We start from the raw sequence: 27,410 nt of genomic DNA on the forward strand, positions 1-27,410 counted from the left end.
CCACTACTGCTTATTATGTATATTAATGATCTTCCGCTTGTTATAAGAGCATGCAGCGTAGAGCTCTACGCCGATGACACCCTTATTTTTCTCGCTGGTAATTCCGTTAGAGAAATTGAATCTCAACTTTCATCTAACCAAGACAGTCTAATTGGCTGCTTATGGTTCATAGCCACCCACCAGAGGCTTAAAACGGTTCACAGTTTCTCGGTCATGGTAAACAGCACCAATTTAGAACGGTGGACACTTTTAAATACCTTAGTATCCTTATCAGGGACCAAACGCTATCTTGGAAAGAGGATATCCGCTCTATGGGGAAAACGATCCCCTCTAGATTAGTCTTATTAAGCCGCGCTCGAGAGGTACTACCAATATCTTCATGACTTACATTGTATAACACTAAGGTGCTACATTTGTTCGTCTGGGATAGCTAAGACCTCGGTAGTAAATCCTACTTAAAGGGGAAGTGTCATGGTGTTTTTGACCTCTTTTCTTAAAAATGGAGAAATAAGATCTTCACTTAGCTACAAAATAATTCTAGAACAACGAGTGGAAAAAATCAACTCAATTCTTGAAAGGAACATTTCTTGATCTCTTCTTACACTTTTTAGAAACAAAATGCGAGAACTTGAAAAAAATTAGCCTAACATTTTTCAAGTTTAAATCCATTCCGAGCCAATTTTGTCTCTGACTAGAGGCACTAATCGACAGTTTTGTTTCACTGGGGTGACAATTTATAACAAAACTAGACAATCATTTTCTTGTTTCTGTTGACAGACAAACGTTTCGGGGTTTTCAAATGACACCAAATTCTCGTGATACTCAGTTCCCCTTTAAACAAGCTTAATCGCCGTGCTGCATGTATAATCGAGGGCCGTTCTGTTGGATCTGACGAACTGCTCACCTTATTTAGTTGGCCCAGTCTTCAAGCACGCCGAGACGAAATTTAACTGAATTCGCACGCTCACTAGATCCACGCCTATTACACCAAGCATCGTGACCAGCTACGACTGCCCCAAGCAAAAACATCCAAGTATCAGGGCAGCGTCAGGATTAATGGTGCGCGTACTTACAGTTCTTTACTGTGGAATATTAGATCAGAAACTGACCTCGATATGTTCAATTCCCTCTCTAAAGGCCACTTTAAGCACGAGTATCTCATTAATAATAAGGCCCTATGTGCCACGAGGCACGAAAAGGATATATGATCTCATTAATAATAGTGCCTCAATGTACTTTTATTATTTAACAACATTTATTATTCAGCAAGGACTCTGTTCAACCTAGCTACTCAAAACCAGATGTTCCTGTATATATAAATCAGAAATAACAGAACAAGGTTCTAAAGTTCAAGACCTTCCCGTGGAAAATCGACAAGATATGGACCATGATTGCCTCATGGGCTCCTGATGTTGTTTGACAGCCAACCTGTGTCACCTGAGGGTCACCGCTTAATACAGGTTCGACTGTATTGAAAGTTCCCTTTATTTAAATGTCATACATTGAAAACGGAAACTTGACATCCTTTTCAACTGAATATTTGTAAACAGCCAGTTTAGTGAAGAGGTAGGTAATACTTCGAATAGAACCTTCCTTCAATACATAACCGACGAACCAATCTACAGCTTTTACAAACGAGAACAGTCACTGGTAACTAACAAAGTCGGGCACTTCACTAGTCGGAACCAGAGGGTAGTCCTCTAATATACAAGATAGCATTGAAAAGATTTAATAACAGAAAAGGATAGACGAAAAATTGACAGCTTATTGGCAGTGGCCTGGCAGCCATAACAAAAACAAAGAGGGGAGACTCCACTATCATTCTGCCCTATTCAGTCTTACTATACTAAGTACAGTAAGACACCTGTCTGCTAAAGAGTGATCAGTACTGAGAAGTTGCTCTTCTGATCTACAGTCTGCTGTTGTGACTCATTAGCATGTGTAAGTGTTCCTGATTAGTTACAATCTGTCTTTCTTGTCATCAGTTCTAACCTTAGTTATTTTTTTAGTCTGATCAGTTAATGCGAAGTGCGTTGAGACTTTTAAACGCACGGTCGAGAACTTGGTATGTACAAGCGAAAATTCTTTCCTCTGTGTGGAAGAGCCTGTTCACAGGGAGGAAGGCTAACTTATTGCTAGTGCGTTACCCTAGCATTTTTGCGGTTCTTCTTTTGCCGCTGTCTTGTTCACAAGGCAGCTAGGGTTATCTTGGGCTGAGTATTTACCCTAGTAGGCGGGACAACGTTTTCCCTTTGGAAATGCTTAAGCCCCTCTACTGGCTATGGCAACTTTAAGCTAACTTTACGCTGGTTCCCCGGCAGAATCAAAATGCCGCTAAACTTAAGGTTACAGTTGCCTTTAGAGGTGTCTCGCGTCCAAGCGATGTAGCGCGTCCGGTTTCAACTGTAGATACCTACACCCTTATATCAAATTAAAGCTTATAGAGCTGGCTATCAAACTAAACCAAGAATTTTGAAATAAAATGAATTGCCGAATTTTTAGCACTGTTTTCTCGAATCAATTTTTTCACTTAGAAAAGACACTTTAAAGAGCTAAAACTCAAAGGGAATTTGTTCGTTTGCCTTCAAATTTGGACAGTAGTTAGTTTAACATATAAACAACAAAAATGTGTCTGCAAATTTTTTCTTTCGAAATATTTTTTCTCCCAGAGCGATTTTTGTACGATCACTCCACATTTTTTTTTAATCCTATTTCGAAAATGTTCTGTAACTTTTCACTGCGACTGAATATGGCAAAACGCAGACACGTGTTTTTAGCGCTTTGGGTATGGAAACTGAGGAGCAAATTAAATTAGTGAAAAACAAAATTCGCTTTGACTTGCAGCTTTTAAAAGGTGATTCGGACGCTCATATTTAGAGGTCATAAAAAAATTTGACAATTTCTTTTCTTTCGACATTCTTGGTATAGTTTGATAGCCAGCTCTATAAGCTTTAATTTGATGTAGGGTATATACGGTTTAAACTGGACGCGCTACATCGCTTGGATGCGAGACACCTCTGAAGGTATAGGGTAACCTTAATAACGTCATAAGCGGGTAAACCTAGACGTGAGATACATATATGTTATTTACCGGGCGGGAGGTCCGTATGGTAAAAAAACTGTGCCCGGCCGAGGGCCGTACTCAAGACCAAGGGCACAGTTTTTTACCATACGGACCGACCTAGACCGGTAAATAACTTTTTTTTTTTTTTTTTCTGTTTGTTTGCTTTTTTTTTTTTTTTGCTGGTACGCGTGTAAGAGTGTAAGTTTAAGGCTGGAGGAGGAAAGTGGTAAAAAAATCCATGAAACAAATGTAAATAGGGCATCAATTTAAGTGGCATAATTATAGGAAGTTTAATTTTATTTTCACTCGCAAGTCATCATGCAAAAAAGCCGAAAAACCATTTAAGAGTCATTGAAATGACAATCATCTGTCAAACGTCAAAAGTGGATGAATGTTGACACGCTGCAAATGATGACACGCATGTCCAAAAGGTCTAAAAATATTGATCGAATGATAGAAATTGTGAATGAAGACTCAAACACGGCGAAAGTTTACTTTTCTTAACGGCTCGATGCATTTTTAAAACGTCCCTGGATTTGTGAAAACTAACTTTCCAAAAGCAAGCTCAAGTTAATCTGAGTCTGAGTCATCTGAGATGATAATGGGGCGTTTTCGCGGCTTTGATCGCCGAGCTTTTACCACCGCTGCAAGGCGCTGTATTGAAAGAGAAATTGAACGTGCAGCCTTCAATTTTACTGATGTTCGAACCAGCAAAAAAACAAGTGAAGGGATCCTCGCCTGAAGAAGCTTGCTTGTCTTCTCTCGGCTTGAATGGGTGTTGCGAGGCTTTGACTACTTGATTAAGCGGTGCATCGTTTGAAGAAATGGGAGATTTCGTTTCGCTGCTCAGTAGCAAGGACATCTTGCGCTGGTGGTCGTCGGAAGCAGTTTGTAGGAATCTAAGCTTTTTAAACTCTTATGTCCACTCAGCTGAGCTACATGATTAACAGGAACTTCTGCATCCATCAGCCTTGAAATGCAGGTTTTTCGCACAGAATGGTTGCTTACATTTTCAGGCAGTGCTGCATTCTTCGTGGCCTTCGTCAAAAATTCTCCGATCTTCTTTTTTCCGAGAGGAGTTCGACTGTACCACACCGGATCTGCAGGCTTTCTTTTGTGGTTTATTGCCAGGAAGAAAGGCGCCTCGGGTTTCTTCATTTCTTCAGGACGATCATTTTGTGTTAGAGTTGTTATGTTTCAAGCAGCGCTGAATACTTCTCTGGAGCGATGCAAGTGTACCTGGCTCGTACACTCCGCCATCTTTTTTACGGACGTCCATGAAAAATCTGCACAACAGAATGTTGAGCTCGTTAGGAGGAATATTTTCCAAGGTTCTTGTCTCTCCAACTGAGAAATAGTATCTTCGCCAAATGTTCAGATCGTAAGTTGTCTTTTTTTTAGTGTTATCAGGGCGAAGTGAGTGAATAAAATTTTGAATTTTGCTTAATTGCCTGTCATGTTCAACTTCTTCATATTTTAATGCTGTCGTTTCGTTGGGGGTTTCTTCTTCTGGGTAGTAAAATTCACTTTCGCTGTGTACACTCTCGTCTGAATCCATTTTCTTTAGAGTTTATATTTTCCTTACATATTTCCACAGGAAGTTGTTTACGTGTAACTGTTACCTTTGTTTGTAAACTTTCGCAACAATTTCAATTTGCCGCGAATAGCGCGGATAAAATTCCGGACCGTGGTCCGTATCGTAAAAAGCTGGACCGGTTACGAACGCGCGATTAGCCAATCAGATTAGAGGATTTAAGATTCCGGCCCGCCTAGATGCTTCAGAAAAAAATCAGTATATCAAAAACAAGTCTATTTTTTTTTTTGGCAGAAAGTTATTTCTTTTAATAGCAGGGTCAATGTTTCGGCAAAATTTTGGTTTTACTAAATTTTTGGTGCAAAAGACCGTGAAAAAAATTTCTTATTTGATTTGAAAACTCAGTGAGCTTAAAACCTCTGTGAAAATCAGTTTTGCTCTTAAAATAACTGATTCTCGCGAATTTTAAGTAACGTTTGAGTTGTCTTGGCAACTTTTAATTAATAACCATATCTTGCCCCTGTAGCTGGCGATATCGGTCCACAATTCCGCTTTACCCTCATTGATTTGCTAGTGGTAGCTTTTAAGTGCAAACGAGCTAATTGTGTCTCATAAATATAAGAAGACTTGAAAATATTAATTCAAATATAGAGTCTATATTGATGGACAGTTTTTGCACACAAGACGGCAGCGGGATCGATAAGTTGAAAAGTTTTCAGGACTTTCATTTAGTACAGACCAGAGGATCAAGCAAATTAACATGTCCAATAATTTCTTTTTCTACCCAAAAAAAAGCCCAAGGATTAAATGAGTTTGTTGTTCGATGAAAGTATCCAAAGCGGTTCAGATGTAAACAACTGGGTTACAAACCACCAACCGCGCGAGGACCGCGCGGGGAGTATAAAACGGAATAAACGTTTTAAATATGGATAAAGATGAGGCTCGTATAGTTTGTGTGTTACCGGAAAATAATTTTGAACTTTTTAAACATTTTCCTTACCAGTAATTCCAATTATCGAGACTCACAGAAAGGCGACTCGATAAACAATAATACGTAAACTGGAGCGGCAGCCAGCCATCTAATTAGTCTTATTAGAATTCATTTATTATTGCTTCGGTTGGCCAAATTAACGAAAAGAAAAAATGGCCAATACTTTTTTTTCGGAAACACGCGGGGATCAAAAACTCAATGTACGGAGAGTTAAAATAAAATCATTTTGTAATCACATGCGGTGCTGACATTCGCTTTGCCTTTCAAACGTTAATTGGGCAACAGCTGTATGCGCGAGGACCGCGCGCGATACCTCGTTTGTAATGTCTTGTAATTACTTATGACAATTGTGACGTCGCCAAAATCACTTATCTCTGTCAGTAATAAAGAAAACACTGACGTTATATTGACATGCGTGGCACTAGAAACCATTCAAACAGAAAACCAATAACTGTTGGGGAGAGATGAAGCGCTTGCCTCCGTGAAATATACCGGCAGCTGCTGGTAACAAATATAAAATTCTTTGATCATGGCAGACAGCATGGATTTGGACAAGGATGTTGTCGAAAAATATCTGGATGAACATCAGGACTTTACAAAGAGATATTTTGAGCGAAAGGCTACCTCTTCTATGGTTGACAACTGGATGAGCAGTAGGTCTCATCGGCCTGGCTCACGAGCTATGCAAGTGAACCATCTTCACAGAGACAGTGTCAAACCTCAGACGATTCTAAAAACCGATGGCGACTTTAACGATGGAAGGCTAAACTCGATATTCGGTTCTTCGCGCGATGGAAAGAAACATTCTATCGCACGTCGAAAATGCAGCCTGGAACAGTTAGACGAGAAAGAACTTTTTATGGAATTAATCAGAGACATCGCTAACGAACTGGACATAAACATGCTTAGTCATAAAATCCTTGTTAATGTCAGTATACTGACAAATGCAGATCGCTGCTCGCTATTTCTTGTGCGCGGGTCTCGCGAAAATAAGGTTCTCGTATCCAAGCTTTTCGACGTGACTTCCGATTCCACCGTCGAACAATCAGTAAGGTCAGAGGAAGATGAAATTTGTGTTCCGTTAGGAGTTGGCATCGCTGGGCATACGGCTGCAACGGGCGAAACTATCAACATAAAAGACGCATATTCGGTAAGTGAATTTTAGTGTTTTATGTATATTAAAATCTGCTGGCTGATTATGGATTTGATCGGAAAACTAAACACTCGGAGGAAATGACACCAACATACTACCTCCCCCAGCAGGAAGCTAGCTGGTCCGTCTGCAAGATTTTCCGGTGGTTTTAGGAACATTGCAGGCGTTCAGATTTAGAGAAACATCGAAGCATGAAATTGTTTTTTTAAGTAGGTAAACAAAATTTGTAGAATGAACAATGGATTTTTTTCACAGTTGAAAGACGTAGCCTATTATCTTTTTCAAGTCGATTTGTTATGAAACTTAGTAAAATTGATTCTACCTGACTAAAGTAATTTTCAGCTAATAAATTTGGAGTGTTTAGTGCAATAGCAACCCTTAACATTATGGCTCCCTTGGGAACATTCAACAACAGTATTTAATTGTCCTTAAAAGTGTGTCTATTAAAGGATTGGGTTTAACTCAACCTGTTGTCATGTTAAATGTTTACAATTTTCACGCATTGTGTGTGAAGGGGAAAACGGTTAGTCCATGTCTCGTACTTTCTAGTCCTCTGCCGGAATCCAAATAAAGAAGCATATTTCACTTCTTTGTCGTGATTGTACGACTTTTGGACGAGGGGATTGGGGGCCGGAGGGGGCAGAGGTGTATAATACCGAACGTCTTTCTGTGGCGAACATACCGCAGCACTGAAGAAATATTGGCTAAGATACGTTCTGGATTCTGTCATCTTCTGCCTGTTAACTTTGCCATGCATGAAATCCAGCAGCAACTAACATCATTAACCATACAGTTGACATTTAGCCACGAATCAAATGAGCTAATAAGAGCCTTCTACGCAACAGCAAGGTCCCTTTTTGTCTGGCAAGGCTTGCAAGTTACCATGGCTCACTCAATCTTCAGTGTTTAACTGTTAATCTTTAAGAACTCGCCCGCTCAGTGGAAATTGATTGGCAATATGGCATCCTTGAAGTTGTGATTACTTTCGTTGACTTATTAAGAAAATTTTTGCTCATATCAGATTTTGCTAAATGAATGTCAAAAAGAATTATCTTCTTTACTTTATTAAAATTTTAGTAACACAAAATATCAAGCAGTTATTAACAAACAGTTATTGAAGTCGAAATTGACCAACCATGTATACATCAGCTAAAGATAGACACAGTTCTCGAAGATGAAAAAAAAAATCTTGAGCAGAATATCGGGGTTATGACAACCGATGTAGTATTAAATGTTGATGTTAGCTATAGAGTGCCCCGTCCGAGCCGAGTTTTTAAAACCAAGTTCATTTTTTTTTTTCAAAACGTTTAAAGACTTGCTGCGCATCATAACGCACGGTGCTTGCGTTATTATTTACTAAAACTGAAAACCGGCAATTTGCTAAGAAAACCAACAAAACCGGTCGATTAGCTCGACCAACACAACTCAGGAAATGTTTTTAGAATTTACAACTTGAACTCAGTTTTGCTGTTCTTGCAAATGTAAATTTAATGTGTTAAGATCACTTATATCGTGGACCGAAAAAAATTTTATTTTCAATAGTCGAGCGGACCTTTTGTTTTCTTTCCTAACGCCGACATCCAATTGCCTACGTATTTAATGCAAAGCCTGTTGGTTAATGAACTCATTTCTTAAAATTCCGTGCATGATCAGGCCGGACAGGAAACAAACTGAACTAAACTTAAGCTTTCTCGGATTCGTTTAACTATTCTATCTTCTGATTATATTGCGGCTTATGGACGGGTGCTTTTCTAGCTTCAGATCTGCAATTCAAAATTCAAATTAAAAGTGCAAATAGTTCGAAAACACATTTTGCCTAGAAAAATAACCTGTTTTAATCTCTGAGTAAGCCAGAGGAATTAAAATAAAAACAATTGTATGGCAGCTGATAAAGCTTTTAATTGACAAGCCGTACACATTTTCCTCTGCTTGTGATATGTCCGCCAATCAGCATACCTTTTTAAATGTCACAGACCATGTATTTATGATGATAAATTTATAGTATGTTTATCCGTCTGTCTTTTTGATCTGGTAACGAAGACAAACATGAATCTCATGTATGCAAATTACGTTAAAAAAACATAAATATCTTTACCAAAGAAGTTTTTGTTCCAAACTCGTGCATAAGGATAAAGACCACTGTTTTCTATTTTTTCTTCTTCTTCATTTTTTCAATATTTGATTATCATCAATATATTCAATTTCGCTGAAACACACAATCAACAAACCTCAAATACAAACATTAATCATCGCAATGGTCAATCACTTTTTTTTTCATTATGCTGCATAATTAACAGCCTGCGAATGATCTCAAGCTAATGCCTCCCGATTCCTCGCGCTTCTCCCACGCGCGCACGTGCTAGGTCATCGCTCCAATACCTTTTCAGTAAGCATAGTAAATAAAGAGTTAACTGTCATTTATTTTTTTATTTGTAGTTAACAACCCATCATCATTTTGAAACCTACCGAAATAAAAAATCGAAAGGTCTCAGAAAGAGGTGACTTGAGGCGCAGGCGGAAAATATACTTTAAAATGTTCTCAATGTGCTTTGGGTGCGTTCGATTGACCCTATTTCGGAATGGGAATACATACAACAATGACAAGAAATTCCTCATAAGAGGTTTTAGGAGTCACTGGAGTACGAAATTGCTCTTAAATTCAGTATCATGTGTCAGTGAACGTTTGCACAAAAAGCTTTCCAAATTACTTCAAAAGAGAAATTTAACTATTCCGCTCATTCCTATTCCGTAATACGGTCAATTGAACGCAACCTTAGGTTTAATAAAAGATAGTTCCAAACAGTAGGTGAACAGTAAACGAAAAACCGAGAAGCAAACACGGCAAAGTGTTCCTCCTAAAATTATCCCGTGAGTGCGTACATCAGTGTACTTACAGTATACATAAATGCACGGCAATGATCTGTTAGATAGAGTGGTTCTCGTAATATCGTTTCTTTGCTGAGTTTCTTCTCAGACCCTTAAGGGGGCAAATTTACACAATATTTTCAGTCGATCTTGCGTAACGTTATTTTCCATTTTGTGTTTCAGGATCCCCGTTTTAACGCTAACGTTGATAAGGCCACTGGTTATAAAACCCACAGTATTCTGTGCATGCCAATCAAAAGCCATGACGGAGAGGTGCAGTGAAATCTTTGATATTTTACATTGTTGCAGTCTCCAAGAAACATTTATTTTTTTTATTTATTTATTTATTTATTTATTTATTTATTTATTTATTTATTTATTTATTTATTTCCAGGTTATTGGAGTAGCTCAGATCATTAACAAGAAATCAGGAGTACATCAATTCACAAAAAAAGACGAAGAGGTATATATAAATTTTTCGTGTGACTCTCAGTCTGATTAACTGTGCAATGGTATTCTAATTTGTGATAGCCTGCCCTGGGAGCGCGCACAAGGTAAATTGTAGAGTTTCTCAAACTGTCCTTTTTCGCTCGTCGGTCACTCGCTCGATGCATAAGAAGACGACTTGATGCAAGTCTAGGAAAATTGCTAAACTCGCCAACTAGCTGCTAACTACCTGTAACTCCTTCTTCCTAATTTGGTTGTGAAATAGATCTGTCAGTAGCTCAGTTTCAGTTGTTGAAAAAAATTAAACGATTCGCATCTGATATCCTCGACTGAATGGCAACAGCTACCTAACGATAAAAATAGAAGGATTTCTATGAAAATTCATCGCCAATAAGATCGAAGTAAAAAGTTACGTTCACATACCACATGAATTATTGTCTATCTCTTGCTTTTTCGTTGCATGTAACTAGCGAGGTTTAGTTTTCGTTCTTGTTTTACTCTAAAATGCGGTCAAATGGTAGTTTACATGTAAATCAGCGCACACAAAAAATAAAAGATGCACCTTTAGATGCACAGCGATTTATGTGGTATGTGAACGTGTGTATTCGTTTGGGAAAATCCAAATCCAGATTATGTGATCCGTTTTAGGATTTCATGTTTTCTTGGGATTCCGAGTAAAAGGAGGATTTTTTATTTAACCCAAATCTGGATTTCTGATCTTGAGATGTGTAGTTTAGTAAAGTAGTTCTAGTAAACAGCGATGTGATTCGAAATTCTAGGCGCCCCCATTCATGTTCAGCGTCTGTTTTTCCTTTCGTTCCTGCGCGTTTTGTTGAGTGCATACAAAGTATGAAAAAACAGTCCATTGAACAATTATTGCTCGTTTTATTTTGATCGGGAATGAGTACGGGTCTAAACATAATGTATACAATAATCTTTAAACTTCTTTCTACACGAAACGACGAAGACTTTTGGTATTTCCATGCAGAAATGGTATAGTTTAAAGCCTGTAAAACCAAACCCCAACAAATACAACAACAACAACAACAATTTTTTATAAGAGAAGACACTTTTTACAATATTAGTTACCCACAATTAGCAAGGGCTATTCGAGGTGGGTACGCATGCTAAGCACAATTCCCCGTGAGGCAGGAATCAAAAACATTTTCCTTGCATTTACTATTCGGGGGAAACATGAAATCCACCAAATCACAATCCCTCGGCCGGATTTTGCGGCAGATGAGCATTCGAGCCGTCGTTCTTTCACCCGACTGGTCAGCGTAATTTCAATATGGCGGCTTCGTGTCGGTCACTCGGTCGACTTCTGAGTCCCACTTGTCTTTGTCCTACATTAACCAAGACCTTATGGACTTTGCCGGGCACTAATGCTGCTGCACATCTTATAACATGATTCTGAACATATTGCTCTAGAATTTTACTTCTAATCATGCTTAAACCCGAAATAATTTAACACCTATGACAGAGAATGCTTAAGCTTAAATCATTCAAGTTATTAGAGACTTCAATTAGAAGTTGGCTGAGTCATGCACCGATTAATTTTAGGGTGTTTCTTGAATTGCAGGTGTTTAAGAATTATCTGACGTTCTGTGGAATTGGAATTACAAATGCTCAACTCTTTGAAATCTCTGTACAAGAATACAAACGAAACCAGGTGAGCTTATGTTGTGCACCCCCGGGCTGACCTCCGGGCATTAGGATTTTTTGCAAACTTACCGGCAAATGCTCCACGGCGGGGGCCAACGAGCTGAATTTATCGTCTTTTCCGATGAACTTATCATTGAAAGGAAGCAACATTAACAGCGCTGACAGTGAAAGTCACGAGGCAAATGCCCCAAGGGAATAGACTAATGTCCATCTCCCGGGACAGATGTGAAATATTCCCCACTGATTGATGTGCAGAAACTGCTGAAATTGACTGATGTATTGATTAGCAGTTCTAAAATAATAATAATAATAAAAAAACATTAAGCTTAACAGCAAAGGTGAAATGATCTTTATATTTTGTGAAATTAATTTTGAAAAGCCATATGTATTATAATGCATCAGTCAATTCCAGCTGTGCCCACCCACCCCCTCTCCCTGGGCAATAGTGAGGCATTTTTTCACACTGTCCATCCTGGGGGTCGGGCATTAACCTTCCACCCAATTACCCCAGGGCATTTGACCATCTCACTTTTTTCACCTTACAGCATTGTCGCTTATTTTAATGACCAGTTCATTGGCAATTCAATAAGTTTTTTATTGAATACATCTAGATAGGACTACAATACAATACTATGAGAAATAAGGCCTACATGTAGCTAGGAATAAATTTGGCCTGAATAAGCCATTTCCGAGTTGCCGTAAACCTCATTATGAAAGCGAGGCTAAGTGCAAAGCGTTTCTTATGAAAATTAGTTTTGTTTGCATATGAATTAAAACTAATATTCATAATAAAGAATTTGCACTTAGCCTCGCTTTCATAATGAAGTTTACGGCAACTCAGAAATCAGGCCTATTAGATCAGATTTTATTGAAAGTAAGACGAGAAACTAAGAAAACCCACCTTTATGACCCACCACCCTGAGGCATTTCAACAACTAGTTTGTCCCAGCCATTGGGCATTTCCTAGTTAGTTTTCAAAAATTCCTAATTCCTGGGGTCAGCCTAGGAGGGGGGGGATGGGCATTGTCGGAATTGACTGATGCATGCAAAGAATCAAGAGAGGTCTGTCAGCAAACTTTTTTATATAAAATCAAATGTTTTCGGCTTGTGTCATTTCTAGTTTGCATTATTGATTCCATGTTTTCACTTTCAATATGTTTCACGTTCAACTTTCATTAGAAATTCCAGTTCATTCAGCTAATAATAATTTATTAATATTGCTATGTGTTTTGTAGGTTATGCGCACACACAGCTAATAATCCTTCAAACTCCTTAAACTTTCATTAGGTAAAAATATATTTTATTAAAAAACACCAAATCGTATAAATACAGATGGATTTATCCATACATGTAAGATACACAATAGTACTCAGTTTATAATTATTCCAAGTATTGTTTCAAGTGACAGTCACTGAGGTATTTGTTGAATACAGATTCTCCTTCAACTTGCACGAGGCATATTTGAAGAGCAGAGTAACCTGGACACATGTGTTCATAACATCATGGCAGAGTCCCAAGAATTGCTTGATGTTGAACGTTGCATGGTGTTCCTCATTGATGAGTCATGCAAGAGTGTAAGTCTGTCAACCTTGTTAATGTTATAATTTATTTTAAAAAAAGTTCCACAAAATCAGTTCATACACCTATAGCTGAAGCTGCTATTTTCCTATGTCAAACAGTGTATGGCTTACAATGTAGTTCCATATTTAATTTTTGTTATAAATATTATTTAAAATCTTCAATTTAACAGAAATTGTCTGGTAATAACGTCTCCTTGAAACTCTAACAAATGTACACAAATGATTAGAGCAACACTTGAAGACTTTTATTGGTTGGGTTAATTTCACAAAAAGAGAAAGCAAAGTCATTCTTGCTTCATGCTAGGTACTCCAATATGTAGGAAAAAACTGGGGGCAATTCAGAGCAATTCTGATTTGGAGGCTCCACATTCGTCACTTGCATGGTTTTTGCACAAGCCCTTTCAATTGCATGCATCATGTCATGGAAAAATTATAAACCCCTTCTACATGCACATATCAGTACTAAGTACTCCTTGTATTTCATGAACTGAACTTTCTGCAACTTCACTGTTGACTAAGAAAACAGTTCTTGTGATCAAGTGTTTATTGCACAAAATAACTATAGTGCTTTTAATCAGTGCATGCTACTGAAGATTTTCTTCCAGCAGAATACTGTAATCTTGAACAGAAAATTCTTTGGTTTGATCATTATAATGGCATTGAAAATAGAATGTACAGTATATTGAAGTTAAAGAGGAATTGTTAACATACAGTACACGGGGAAAATGTGAACATGAAGTCAATAAATAAGTCCTTCACCGGTTTAAATCTCACCTGATTCTGCATATATGTTTTTTTGTGTGTACAGCAGGAGGTGATATTTTCCAAGGCATTTGATCTGCATTCCAGTGCTGTTGAGGAGGATGGGCCAAAGTAGGTGTTCATAATCAACAATATTGTTTTTGTAGCTTGTCTCCATCTTACTTAAAACATTCTCTAACTAAAGGCAAAACCTTCAGACTAAAACATCTTAAGGGAGAAATAAGATAGTTGTTGAAAATATTTTCAGGTCTTGGCATGCTTAGATACACATAGTTTATGTTACAAAGTACTAGACGTTAAGAAGTTTAATACAAAATGTATGGCTTTTAAAATAATTTGCAAGTCACACTGTTAACCATGTAATTTCTCCTTTAACCATCTGGCAACTTTGCATCTCTTTTATTGAAAATAATGCTTGTTTCTCTTTTTGTCTCTCTTAGTGTACATAAATTTTTCAGTTCATCAAATTGTTAATAAATGCCTGTTTATGTTTATGCATTTTGTACTTTTGTTGTTGTCTTGTTAATAGGACAAGTAAAACCCACTGGTCAATGAACACTGGTATTGCTGCATTAGTGGCATCTTCTGGCAAGGTAATATGAATATTGAATGTGACAGCCTGCAACAACTTCGACCACATGTTAAGTTATTTTTTCATGGTAAACTCCTAGCTTGGCTGTAAAATTGTCTCATTTTGTAAATAGTAAACATTTATTCATTAATCCAAGAGGTTTAATTAACAATTATTCCACAACACATGTTGGATTATAATAACAGATGATAAATTAAGTCAACAAAGTATGTACTGTAGTGCCAAGATGACTATAATCATCCCTGCACATCCAACAAGTGTGAGTGGAGTAATTAAACGGCTTGGTGTATAACTGACCAGTACTGCTTTTTAGATTGCTCTTTGTTGTTTCGCTCAGATTCACTGGATTTTTTTAGCCGAGAGGTTTAATTAGCAATTATTCCACAGCATGCACTGGATTATAATAATAATTATTATAAGATGATAAATTAAGCCAACAAACTGTGTAGTACCAAGATGGCTGGGTCCACAGTAATTGGCTTGCGCTGTTGCAGGTTCCCTACCATATTGTGTTGTTATTGTATATTTTTGTAAGTTGTTGATTATTATTGTAATGTACATGTTTTATCTGTTGGCGGAGCTAACAAAATAAAATAATCATCCCATATCCAACAAGAAAGCTTGTAAGTGGCTCGGTGCATAACTGACCTTTAACTTTGCGTTTCAAATCGCCTTTTGTTGGTTTAACTCAGATTCACTGGAGGTTTGCATGTGGCCTTCAACTCCTTCAGGAAACATTGCTCTAATGTTTTATCTGTTGCTTTTAATGCTTCCTTTACAATAAAAACCTATGATTGCAGGTAAAATCTCTGTTTTTGTCACAAAACTAAGCACAAAGCTTAGCAGATAAAACATTTGGGTAAGTAATGTTTCCTGAAGGAATTGAAGGCTGCTTACAAAATGTCCAGAACATCTGAGCTAAAACAACAAAAAGAGATCCTAAAGCTTACATGACATGCATGTAGGTTGGTTATGCAATGAGCCCTTCAATCACTTTATTAAAAACATGCAACCAAGAAATATCTTTAAGTTACTGATTTCATTTTGCAAGAAAGACCAGAAGACAATTTTTTGTCCACTTTATACAGTGTGTAGCTTGCTTTTAGTAGTATTTGTCAGGCATGAATCCCTCAATACATTTATTACTGAGTATGTTATCTTATTTATTTGCTTGTTTATTTGGTATTTCATTAGGCTGTCAACATCCCTGATGCTTATGCTGATAGTCGCTTTAACCCAGAGGTAAGGTCTGGATGATTTCCTTTCTAGTGCTCGAGTAGTACTGAGTTAAATGTAAAACATGGTGATAGGAGTTTCTAGGACAGTGTAATGTGGTAGCTCTTCAATATTCAATCTCTCGTTAATTTTTCTTCATTTTCTTTCTTAAGGCGGATGTGGAAAGTGATTTCAAAACCAAATCCATTCTTTGCATGCCAATTTTTGACACAAATCTAAAGATTGTAGGTAAGTGTTCAATAATAATTATTGTTATAATGTTGTTATATAATTGAACTTTAAGCAAGACATCATTATGGAAATACAATGTATACCACTCATAAAATTCATACAAAACTAGTACATCCGGGACCCAAGTGGTGTAAAAGAAAATTAGACAGTGGCTCAAAGATATGAATTTTATTTTCTCATGTTAAAACAATATTTTACTCACTCGCTGCACTCGTTTGTAAAATATTGTTTTTACCACTCAAAAATAAAATTCAAATCTTTGTGCCACCATCTTAATATCCTCTACATGTATGTACATGTATTTTTCATTGAAAGTCTAAATTTGTGAACATTTAGTGTCCAAAAAAAATGTATTGCCTTCAAAATCACAAAATACCTGTAGCATCATAAAGTGTGGCATCATAAAAAAAAATTTATATTATTTTGTGACATTACTAGAATTGATGAGTTTGAAAAATTCATCCACTTGCCGCAATTAGCTCTTTGTCATAATTTGCAGCTGAGATATGGGCACTTTCAAATCATAATTTCTCCTGACCAGTAACAAGTCTTTTTATTTTTGCAGTGGCTTCTTCGGTTTAGAATGGGGGCACAGTTTGAGAGATTTGTATAGAGAAAGGAGGAATTTAAAGAGCTCATATATCAGTTGTGAATTGCAACAATTACCTAATGTTTGCCAAGTAGACACTTTCCTCAACGCTCTTTTAAAATATCTCATCATATCCAGAAATACAAATTCAATTTTTTAGATTTGTGATGTCATCACATTAGCACGGATCAGAAAATTTCCTGAAATAACGTCATTACTAGAACTTTTCCACCACTGCATTTTTTTTTTCAGGAACAATGTTGGCAGCCATCTTTCAATTAAACTAACTTTAAGTGTAGTTTGTTGTATCTGTTTTATTTAGGTGTTGCACAGTTACTCAATAAGAACAATGGTAAACCTTTCACTGAGAGTGATGAAAATCTCTTTGAGGTAAGGTGATGCAGTTGTCATTCTCTCAGTTGAGATGTTTCAATGCAGTGTTTGAGGGACCATACCTCACTTTTTCAACTGGCTATTGGGTACATGTTCTCCAATGCCAATCGATGTGAAATTAACACAGTTACTGGTTTTGGATTTAAGTTTGTCAGGATTGATATAATTTTTGGAAAAATCAACATTACCATGACAACAATAAACAAAAAGTCTCAAAATCAGTAAAAGGTAAATTTTGCGCAATCCAGATTTAAATTAGAGAAGCCACCACCAATGTTTGGTGAAGATTTTAACAAAATCTATTGAGCCAGTCTTGAGATTTTTGCAAAAAGGTGCAAATTGGAAAATTGCATAAAAATTCATAGGCAAGCACTGTCAGACATTAAAGTTGTTCCCTAGCTAGCAACAGGGGAAATCAACAACTGAAGACTTTTTTGTCATCACACAATAAGGTCAGGGCATGTTTTGGCAATATTTTCAAGTCATCTTTATTTTTTTCTTTCTATTTACGTTTACCATACAAATGGTATGGTTTAAAATGCTTCTGCAATTTATTTAAATAAAAAAATATTTAAAATCAACAAACATCATATTTTTTTATTATTTTTTGTATTTTGCCTGCTATGTCCTATAGTTCAAGATTTTGGTTTTAGTTTTTCAAATTAAAATCTGGAATGCTCAAAATTCATGACTTACTGAGTTGGAGATTTTTTGTGAACTTCATCATGGTGATATTGATTTTACTAAAATATCAATCCTGACAAACAATCCAAAACAAATCTCACATTGATGAGTATCAGAAAGGACTACCAAATAGCTGGCTGAAAAAGTGAGGTAATTGGGTACTCAAAAACTGGATCAACATTTGAGAGCTAGTATTTTATAGAGAAATGCGCTAAGACGTTTTCTAAATCACTGGTATTTATTTACAGACTGTGGTAATTATTAAAAGATATAGCCTGCTATGTGAAAGAGTTTTTGTCAATATTAATGTCGGCTAGGTTGGTTGTTTTTGGATGGTTTGGGGGAGCTTTATTTTTTTGGAGGTTTTTTGGAGTTGTTTGTAAGTGTTTGTTTGTAAGTGTTGTGTATGTCTTGCTTCTTGTTAGTAAGTTTTGCTTCAATATTTGCATCAGGAGTTATTTTGCATGAACTATGTGGTGTCTTAGTAAATCTACAGCTATCATGTGATGATTCTATGGCTAGCCAAAATTCATATTGGCATGCTTGTCTTTTCATAGGCATTTGCCATCTTTTGTGGTCTTGGAATTCACAATGCATTGATGTATGAACAAGCATGCAAGTTGCTGGCCAAACAGTCAGTCGCCATGGAGGTAAGTAATATGAATTCCAGTTATACACAAATTAATCCTTTCTAGTTGTTGTTGCACTATCCTTACAAAACATGTTTCCATGTTGCCAATTTCCAACTTACTATCAGTAAACCACATTTGTACATTAGCAAAATCATACTGGATACTATGGTCAACTTAACCCAAGGAAAATGGAAATCATTGTCACTGAGAAAAGTGTGTTATCTTTTATTTGCCATTAGCTCTGAACATAAGTGCATGGCATTGTAAGGTTCAAGCAATTTAGTTTTTTAGGGGGCCTGTGACCCATTTACGCACCATCATGGCTCATGTTTGTATTTTTCATATTATTTCTTAGCTTAGTGATTTTTTTTTTTCGTCCATTTAATTGTAATAAGTAAACAAATAAATATTGTTGATGTATGATAACTTTTATAAAAAGTTTATAAAAGACTTCAAAAAATGCAAATAAAGCTTTTTCTAATCTTACTGCTATTCAACATTATTTTTTAACATTTCCTTTTTTAGGTTTTATCTTATCATGCCTCAGCCCAACAGGCAGAGGTGGACAAGATAATGGTAAGTATACTCTTGACATAAAATGTTCCATAGTTGATCACCAATGCATGTTTCTTTTAAAAATTCAAATTTAAAATAAAATGCTATTTGGGCATTTTTCTGGCGACTGGGTTACAGCATTTTACTACATAATTTATAATCCAGTGTTCCACGCACTTAACCCTTTAAGCCCTGATAGTGCCACATGGCACAAGATGCAATTACATGCTCAATATTCAGTTAATTTGCGGGAAATTTGCACTACTAAAAGATCTTGGAAAGATCTGCACATGGAAGGCATAATATCATGCCCCCCCTCCTATACAAGACTTGATTTACCACCCCTGCAACTTTTGGAACTTTTAATCTTTGTATTTGTTAGGCCAAGTAAATATCTGACAACAACCAATGCACTGAGGGCTGCAAATTAAGCTATAGTTTAGGGACATACCCAATCTGTACAAGGAACAGGAAAATTTTAAACGTTTTTATTTTTTTCATTTTGGGCACTTGTCAATTCAATCTGTGACCTCCCCCATTTCTTTTGGTGTGATTTATAGCATACCCCAAAAAATACCTTTCAAATGGTATATCACGTGACTTTTGTGGTCTCCTGGTTCATAGTTACTGATTTAGAAAAATTTGGCATTTCCCTTGGGGCTTAAAGGGTTAAGATAGGAGTCTTGGGTCAAAAATCTAAGAAAACTGGCTTCCTGAACTGACAGATTGAACATAAGAACATTTGCAGAGGCCCATGCCTTTTGAGCCCCCTTGAAATTCTTCATTGACTCCAGTTCTGACTTTGAAAGTTACCTGCAACACTGTTTTCCTGTACAGACAAAGTACTACCACAATGGAAAGTTACAGCGCCATAGAATAGATGGTTTTAAATTATTATGGTTTAGAAATTTCTTGACAAACGGAATGCAGCGTGTTTTCTTAGAGGGCACTTGTTTGGATTGGTCACCTGTGATATAGGGTGTGCCCCAAGGAACGATACTACATGTAGGTCCAGTCATGATTGTTATTTATATTAATGATATCTCAACAAATATAACATATATCATTAAGATTTATGCTGATGATATATGTAGTACCAAAATCTATCGCAAAATCAATGTCCCTGAGCCTGAGGTGGATATCTTAGCTTTGCAGAGTGACTTGGATAGATTGGGCGAATGGGCGAATCAGTGTAGTAATATCGCTGACTTCATAAATCAAAATAGAAAGGACCTTATACATGTAAGTCAAAGTTACAATCTTGATTACTTATTGTTTTTAGCGTCATGAGATTCGAAGTGCAGATCATTTCAAGCTGTGCACATTTGAGTTCAATGATTTTGATCTGACTGATGATGAGACCATTGAGGCATCAATAAGAATAATGCTTGAGCTTGATTTTTTGAGTGCTGTCCACACCAGTCAAGAGGTTAGTGATGTCAAACTGAAAGCATATTATTTCCTCACAGTTGGTGAAGTGAGTAAGAATGTAAGAATAGTGTAATCAAATGAATGACGAAACCTCTTTACTATCTGCTTCATGACTAGCAGACTTCAAAGGAAAGAGAGAAATTTTGCATAGTCTACCAGAATATTATTGTGTCAGGCATTATTGTTCCTCCATTCTCAAAAAGCAAGGAGCCATTACTGTATGATGGATGAGGAGAAACAGTTTGCAGTTGTTGGTAAACCCAGTATAATGCCCCCCACCCCCCCCCCCCCCCCTCCACTGGAAAAAGATGAGAACCATTTATCTTCTACAGAGCTTTGATGAAACTGAACCCTTATAGTTTTATTTCAGAAAACCTTCGCCTGTGATAACGGTTGTGTCTGATAGCATTTGGCAATAAATCTTTTGCACCAGTGAGCCCAAAGATGACCCATATGCAATGATCATGTAATAGATTGTCATCAGTACATGTATCTGTACATGTATTATTGCATCGTACGTGAAGACAATGCTGGAGGTTTTAGTAATTTGATATAAATGTGTTGAAAACATATTAGACTGGCAAGAAGGTTCTCACTGCAAAGCCTCGGTAAACATTCTAACATTGCTGTACAACATTTTGTCTGCATGTTAGATGATGACGGACATTTTTCGAATGAATGTTTTGCTTTCGTTTAGCCGTGCTTCAAACTGATTGCTATACCGCAAATGTGGGATGACTGTAGAAGGTTTTGCTTGGCCTTTATAGATTCTCTTTCATTCCTCATTCTCCATCTTTCGTTTCCTGCTGATCAATTATCATTCACTGCATTCCGTTCTCGATATTTCGTGAAGGGTCTTTGTGTCCACGATTTAAGGAGCATTACATTCCAGACAATTATGTGCTGACAACGTATTTAAAACGTAAACTTATAATCGCTTCATATTCTTCACTTATCACAGACATTGTGTCGTTGGTTACTGAGTGTAAAAAAGAATTACAGACCTGTTATATATCATAACTGGCGACATGCCTTCAATGTGGCTCAGAGTATGTTTACAATGCTTACGGTAAGGCAATAAACAAGTAGCTTGTTCTTATAAGAGAAGTTTACTTTTCTTTTTCACTTTGGAAAAGTCTGGATATACAAGGCGTCTTGTCATATTTTTATTCGTGATAATTATTATAATATTTAGAAATAGTTTTATTTGCAGTTAAGACCATTTTCAGTAACCCCACAGACAGGGTTGACCTCTACAGTAGGATCCAGTGATTCAAATCTGGCATTAGCCTTAAATTCACAAATCAACTCCAATCATTTTTTTTTTCTTTTTCAATTGACCAATCTCCCTTTGTGGGTACATCAAAGGAACAATGAAAAAAGGCTTTTAAACAAAAGGCATTAGTTTGCAGGCAGTAACACTACATCAACAAGTATTGATGGAAACAAATTGAGCTGCTTTTCATGTTCTGTCCTTGTATGACAAAAGTCACTGAAAGCTTATAATGGTTGGCTCTCATATACCTTCGAGGATATCTTCCTCTTTGTCTTCTTCACGTATTTTGAACGTTGGGTACTAAGTCATAGTTTGAGTACAGCTTCGACCAAAAAAGCAACGAAGTCTGTCTTCTTACCATCTTGCTTTATTGTGATGTGGATGGACTTAATTTCCATTCTTGAACTATCTTTTCGTTAAGAAAGATCAATGTTCCCAACTGGAATTGAACCATGACGTCCGGCACACCGTTTTCTTATGCCTTTATGTTTATTCCTCAGACTGGTAACATGAGGAGATTTTTCTCTGACCTGGAAGTGTTTGCTTTAGTAGTGGCTTGTTACTGCCATGATCTCGACCATCGCGGTACCAACAATGCCTTTCAAACCAAGTATGTATTCAGCCACTTCTTGCTCTTTTATTTTTAAAAGACGATTATCATATAAATCATGGCTATGTTTCTATGCTTAATTCAAAAAGTAGCGCCAGAAAATTTTAGCCATCAAAGGTAGCGTATGAATAAGATGAGATGAAGGATTGGTTGATCGATTGTTTGTTTCCTTTTGTGTATTGGGTTTTTTTCTAATTTCCTTGTTCGATTTTAAGAGTAAGTAGCTGTTAAAAAGGCTGGTTTACACGTGCGATAAACATAAGCCCAAGGTGACATACGCAGGCGCAGTGAACTAAAATTTTGGCGCCAAAATTTTAAATCCAAGATGGCGGACACCGAGGAGATATTCAGCGACGAGGAGGAGAGGAGATGTTGTTGCTTGTTTTTGTGCTTACCGGCTTGCGTTATCCCGGTTTACGCGGGCGACGCAATGACGCAAACATAAGCACAAGCACAGGAAAAAGGAACGATTTCCTTTTCTTGTGCTTGCGTTTATGCTTGCGTCGCCCCGGTTTACACGTTGGTTTCTTGTGCTTCTGCTTGCGTCGTACGTCGCTCTTTTACCGTTATAATAAAGTTGATTATGTCGCAGCACTATATGGTTCTTAATTGAGTATGCACTGTGGAACTTTGCCATGGCAATGGGTTTTTATAGTAGATCACTGTTGATGCAAGTGTTATCGTCAAACAGGACGGAATCTCCGCTGGCCCAGCTTTATGGAACCTCAACCATGGAACACCATCACTTTGATCATTGCATCATGATCCTTAATTCAGAGGTAAAATTACGTCTTTGTTGTTCAGGGGCTATTGCCTGGTTCGGTATGGTTTGATCAAAGTACAGTCTTAAGAGTCGTTGGTAATAGAGCTAACTTACTCAGTCTAGTAATTTTTGGGGGCGTCTAAATTTACCTTTGTTCATCGTCTTTATCCACGGTGACAAATTACTTCATGTAGCCCCACCAGTGAATTGTTCCCTCTAATAGTCCCCTTCTCTGCTTGTAACATTCCACGCAGTTATCGCAATTTAAATGTCTGTCAAATGGCTTTCCCTTCTTTCTTTGTTTCCAGGGAAACAACATATTCGAGCATTTGTCTTCCGATGATTATCGCATGACTATCAAGATTTTGGAACATGCTATCTTGTCAACGGACCTCGCTCTTTATTTCCAGTAAGTAGCTTTGTTATGTCAGCCTGACATGTCTGTTGTAGCTGTCTACTTACTGTTTCCTTTTCCGATAAACTCAACAGAAAGAGGGGCAATTTTGAGAAAATTGTTCATTGCGAGTCAACCAACTGGACTCTGGACAACAGCCGAGAGTTGTTAAGAGCGATGATGATGACAGCTTGTGATGTAGCGGCCATCACTAAACCGTGGGAGATACAAGAACAGGTCAGAAATTCATCATCATGGTACTATCACGTGCAAGAAAATTATGCACGTGTTTTTTAGGGACCATGCCATTAGGGAGTAATACCTGGAATAGATAGCAAACCAAAAACTTTCCCGAAAGAAGGTAGTCTGATTCTGCCTATCCAGTCTATGCAAACCGAATTCCGTTCGAGAGCTCAACGAACAGAGAATTATTCTGTTCACTGCAGTCTGTTGTGGGAATGGATATGTCCAAAAAAGAACATATTACAGTCCGTTGGGATGTAATTGATGCTCGATGTAATTTTGCGGCAACTTGCAGCACAATGCTGCGCTATGACATAAAAGTTGTTGTTTAGAATGTTGCAGATGTTTTTCAAAATGTGAAAACCGGATATGATCATTTTCGATTTGTTATCACTCGTTCTTTTATTGAACAATAACCGAGAAATTTGTGCACGGAAAACTTGCGTCAATGATTTTGTTTTCACCTGCACAGTTCGTGCAGTTTGTCTGTGGGCGTGGATTGCAGAATTGCGGTGTGTTGTTGTTGTTGATGTTTTTGTTTTACTAGTTTTTGAAACCGTCTTGAGCATGCATTTTAGTTAACGAGTTTTGATTATTTTAAACAGGTAGCTGAGCTGGTTGCTAGTGAGTTCTTTGAGCAAGGCGACATGGAAAGATTTCAACTCAACTCGGAACCCATTGTGAGTCCTACACATTTAACCAACGGGTAGTTTACTATCTTGTGTTGTAAAAATAACTTACAGCTAGTAACGCTAGTAATAACAGTATTTGCAATACAAATGTTGCGTCTCGCCTTAGAAAACGGATCTCGTAGGTCCGTGCAATATTCGACTACGTGACCAATTTTTTCTACTTTTTTTATTATTTTTTTTTCTTAGTTTAAGAAATCTTGCGTTGAACTCAGGAATATCTTCACTCAAAGATTTAAAAGATTTATTACTATTTTTTAATCTAATGATTAATGACAATGTAAACCAAACCTGGATAATAAGGTAATTGTAAAAAAATTCTTAAATCAAGATTCGTGAAGGAATTCTTTATGTAATCGATATATATCGAATTAATATATTATCTTTTGATTCGTGGCATTAAGTAATTATTCAATGAATATTATATATATTTCAATTAATAGTATCACTCCTTATTTGCTTTCTTTTTCCCTATTGCTGCCATGTAATATGGAAATACCGAACGGATTAAAGTTGTACCTCTACTTAATTCATTAATTCTTGTTTATTGTCATAGTTGAGTTGTTTGAGCCGTGGAGGTTTCCTTTCTCTTTGAGTAAGGCATGTACATTGCGTATTTTTGAAATCATTTTCAGCCAATGATGGACCGGAAAAAGAAAGATGAGCTACCCAAGATGCAAGTCGGTTTTATTGACTTCATCTGTTTACCAGTGTACAAGGTAAATCATATTTCGGCTTTACCACACAAGTCACTTTAGCTATGTATGCTTTTATTTTTTGTGAATTTCTTGTCTACTGAAATTTTGGGCAGATTTGAACGCCCCCTTGACTGTTTATTTCAGTTTTGAAAATATAGCGGCTGTATTGCCGTTGGTTGCATCTAAGAATGACCACTTGACGCGAAAATTCGCCTAACGTCCATTTAAATGCACCTTTCAAACCCAATTATATCAAGGTTTTTCGTCATGTGGTCCGTTTAGATGTAACCGGCGGTATCGACAATGTATCTTTCGTGTCCAACACATCGAAATTTATAATTCTACCTAAAGGCAGACCAAAAAACCTTTAACTGACTATGGTGATTATGTCTCGAACAACTCTTAACGCCCGTTTTAAGGCGGCTGAGTTGCTGTTTTTTACTGCGAGCCGCACGTTTACTATCGATGTAAAATATGGCAAAACTGAATTGCTGAAAACAAGCTGTTGCCTGTTGCATGAACGAGCTGCTTACTGAGCTTTTACTGAGTTAGTTTTATCAATCGTGTAGATGTTCTTTGATCTGGAACCTTGCTTGAGGCCCATGTACGACGGATGCGTAAACAATAAGAACAATTGGCAGGCGCTGGCGGACAAGACAAGTAGAGAAGGTAAGAATCCAGAATACTGGCAAAACCAGCATTAACACCGTGTATTTGTACTCTTTGTTTCTCTTTTAAATCATGATGTGTTTACTCGTTTTACTACATTTCACTGTCATATTTCCCCCGCTGCGTTCGTCCTGAGCACTTGTTCTTTTTCATTCCACAGTTTTCACGCAAAGGGCGTTTCTTAGATTTATCAAACCAATAGCTAGTGAAATCAGATATACCTCAGCGAACAATCTTAGGACCCATTATGTTTATCATGTACATTAAGGACATGTTGGCTGGAGATACATGGACAGTGAAATAAGACGCAGATGATACCAGGCTCTACAAAGAGATCTCTAACATGGCAGAGAATACAAATGCCCACCAATCAGATTTGTTACGTCTAGTAGAATGATCCAAAACATGGCAACTGAAGTTCAATTCCGATAAATGCGAATTAGCCGAACGGAGACTCTACTTTTCCTTGTTTGAATGTTGCAAATCTGTTTTGTCCTTAAACAACCTTGTCTTCGAGGTAGCTTCAAAGCGCACGAGGTCCAATCATAATTATAAGCTGCAACTTGATTAAGCCTTCAAATTTTAATTGTTATAAATACTCTTTATTCGTTAGAATCGTTCGCAAGTCGAATGACTTACTGGCAAACGTTCGAGAAGCCGGCAACCTCAGTTGGTTCAAAAAGCCCTTAAATATCGCGCTTTTATGTATTTTTTTTTTCTAATTCCTTGTTTGTGCATATTCTTTTAATCCTCCTTAGGTTTTACGTGATGAAAAGTTAATAAAGTTGATGTAAATGTAGTTCCTATTTAACCTAAATTATTCTAGCTTTTGTTCTTTTTTTTTTTTTTTTTTTTCATAGCGTTTTACTCCTATTTTTTTTTTTGACGCTTTAAATAAACGTGCATGTCATGTTATTATTAAGCAAGCCGACTGCTCTTTAAATGGAATTTCACTATGGAATTTCCAGAATTCTTGCTCATTGGTACCTGTTGTTTCTTTTTTGCGAACAAGATACCAATTATTGCATTTAAAAACTTTAACCACAGAGGCAGCAAATGAAGCAAGTCCGAAAGAAGACAAGAATGAAACCAACAAGAAGAAGAAGAAGTCCGCTGCTGAAAAAAACAATAAACCAACCAGTGCAGAGCGCAAGATATCCCAAATGAAAGATTTAACCAGTGGAACAGACAGCAAAAAGAAAGAAATTAAGAAGTCGAAGATGTGCAGTATCCTGTGATATTGGAGTCTTTTATACTTTTTTCGTTTTGTTTTGTTTTGTTTTCAGTCAGAATTCCTGTTTTAGTGGCTCTGAGAGCATCCTGTTTAGTTACGGAATTTCAGCTTCTGTTCGGAAGTCACAGATTTGTAAAAGTATTTTGACCTTTGTTTTTTTTATACAGCATCTCATGCTCATCTTCCAAACACAAGTGTAAGTTTACTGAAGTTATCTTATAAGAATTTATTAATGAAAGAGTTTATTTATTAATGGATATAAAGTATATATCACCTCTGGATGTGCGAAATAAAGAAAGCTACAGGAAAGGTGTATTTTTGTACAGAGAAAATGACTACAATAAATGTTTACATGCTGTAAACGGACTTTGTATCTGTTGTTTTCTTTTGTGTGCGGTGAGACGGTGTTTGTGTTTGTTTTTGTTTATTT

The 27,410-nt window shown here is 37.0% G+C and overlaps 1 protein-coding gene across 2 annotated transcripts; it reads left to right on the forward strand.

Moving 5' to 3' along the window:
* Positions 1 to 5,948: 5,948 nt before the first annotated feature.
* LOC146462214 (cGMP-specific 3',5'-cyclic phosphodiesterase-like) lies at positions 5,949 to 27,351 on the forward strand. Of its 2 annotated transcripts, none has more exons than XM_085085748.1 (22): positions 5,949 to 6,739; positions 9,791 to 9,880; positions 10,002 to 10,070; positions 11,637 to 11,726; positions 13,153 to 13,293; positions 14,108 to 14,172; positions 14,591 to 14,654; positions 15,848 to 15,895; positions 16,042 to 16,117; positions 17,032 to 17,099; positions 18,344 to 18,436; positions 18,944 to 18,994; positions 20,256 to 20,402; positions 21,366 to 21,473; positions 22,181 to 22,290; positions 22,982 to 23,069; positions 23,362 to 23,462; positions 23,543 to 23,684; positions 24,296 to 24,370; positions 25,015 to 25,098; positions 25,647 to 25,746; positions 26,794 to 27,351. In XM_085085748.1, the coding sequence occupies exons 1-22, from the start codon at positions 6,119 to 6,121 to the stop codon at positions 26,982 to 26,984; spliced, it is 2,622 nt and encodes an 873-aa protein (XP_084941874.1). In that variant the 5' UTR covers positions 5,949 to 6,118; the 3' UTR covers positions 26,985 to 27,351. The 2 variants fall into 2 exon arrangements, with proteins under 2 accessions (XP_084941874.1, XP_084941875.1); XM_085085749.1 differs by having other exon boundaries at positions 14,111 to 14,172.
* Positions 27,352 to 27,410: the final 59 nt, after the last annotated feature.

Source organism: Pavona decussata, unplaced genomic scaffold (genome assembly GCF_977016875.1).
Source record: "Pavona decussata unplaced genomic scaffold, jaPavDecu1.1 SCAFFOLD_190, whole genome shotgun sequence".
NCBI classification, from domain to species: domain Eukaryota; kingdom Metazoa; phylum Cnidaria; class Anthozoa; order Scleractinia; family Agariciidae; genus Pavona; species Pavona decussata.

Coding starts and splice junctions, on each gene's coding strand:
- LOC146462214 (XM_085085748.1), top strand. CDS start 6,119: ATGGCAGACAGCATGGATTTGGACAAGGATGTTGTCGAAAAATATCTG. Junction 18,437..18,943: donor AACAGTCAGTCGCCATGGAG/GTAAGTAATATG, acceptor TTCCTTTTTTAG/GTTTTATCTTATCATGCCTC. Junction 23,463..23,542: donor GACCTCGCTCTTTATTTCCA/GTAAGTAGCTTT, acceptor TAAACTCAACAG/AAAGAGGGGCAATTTTGAGA.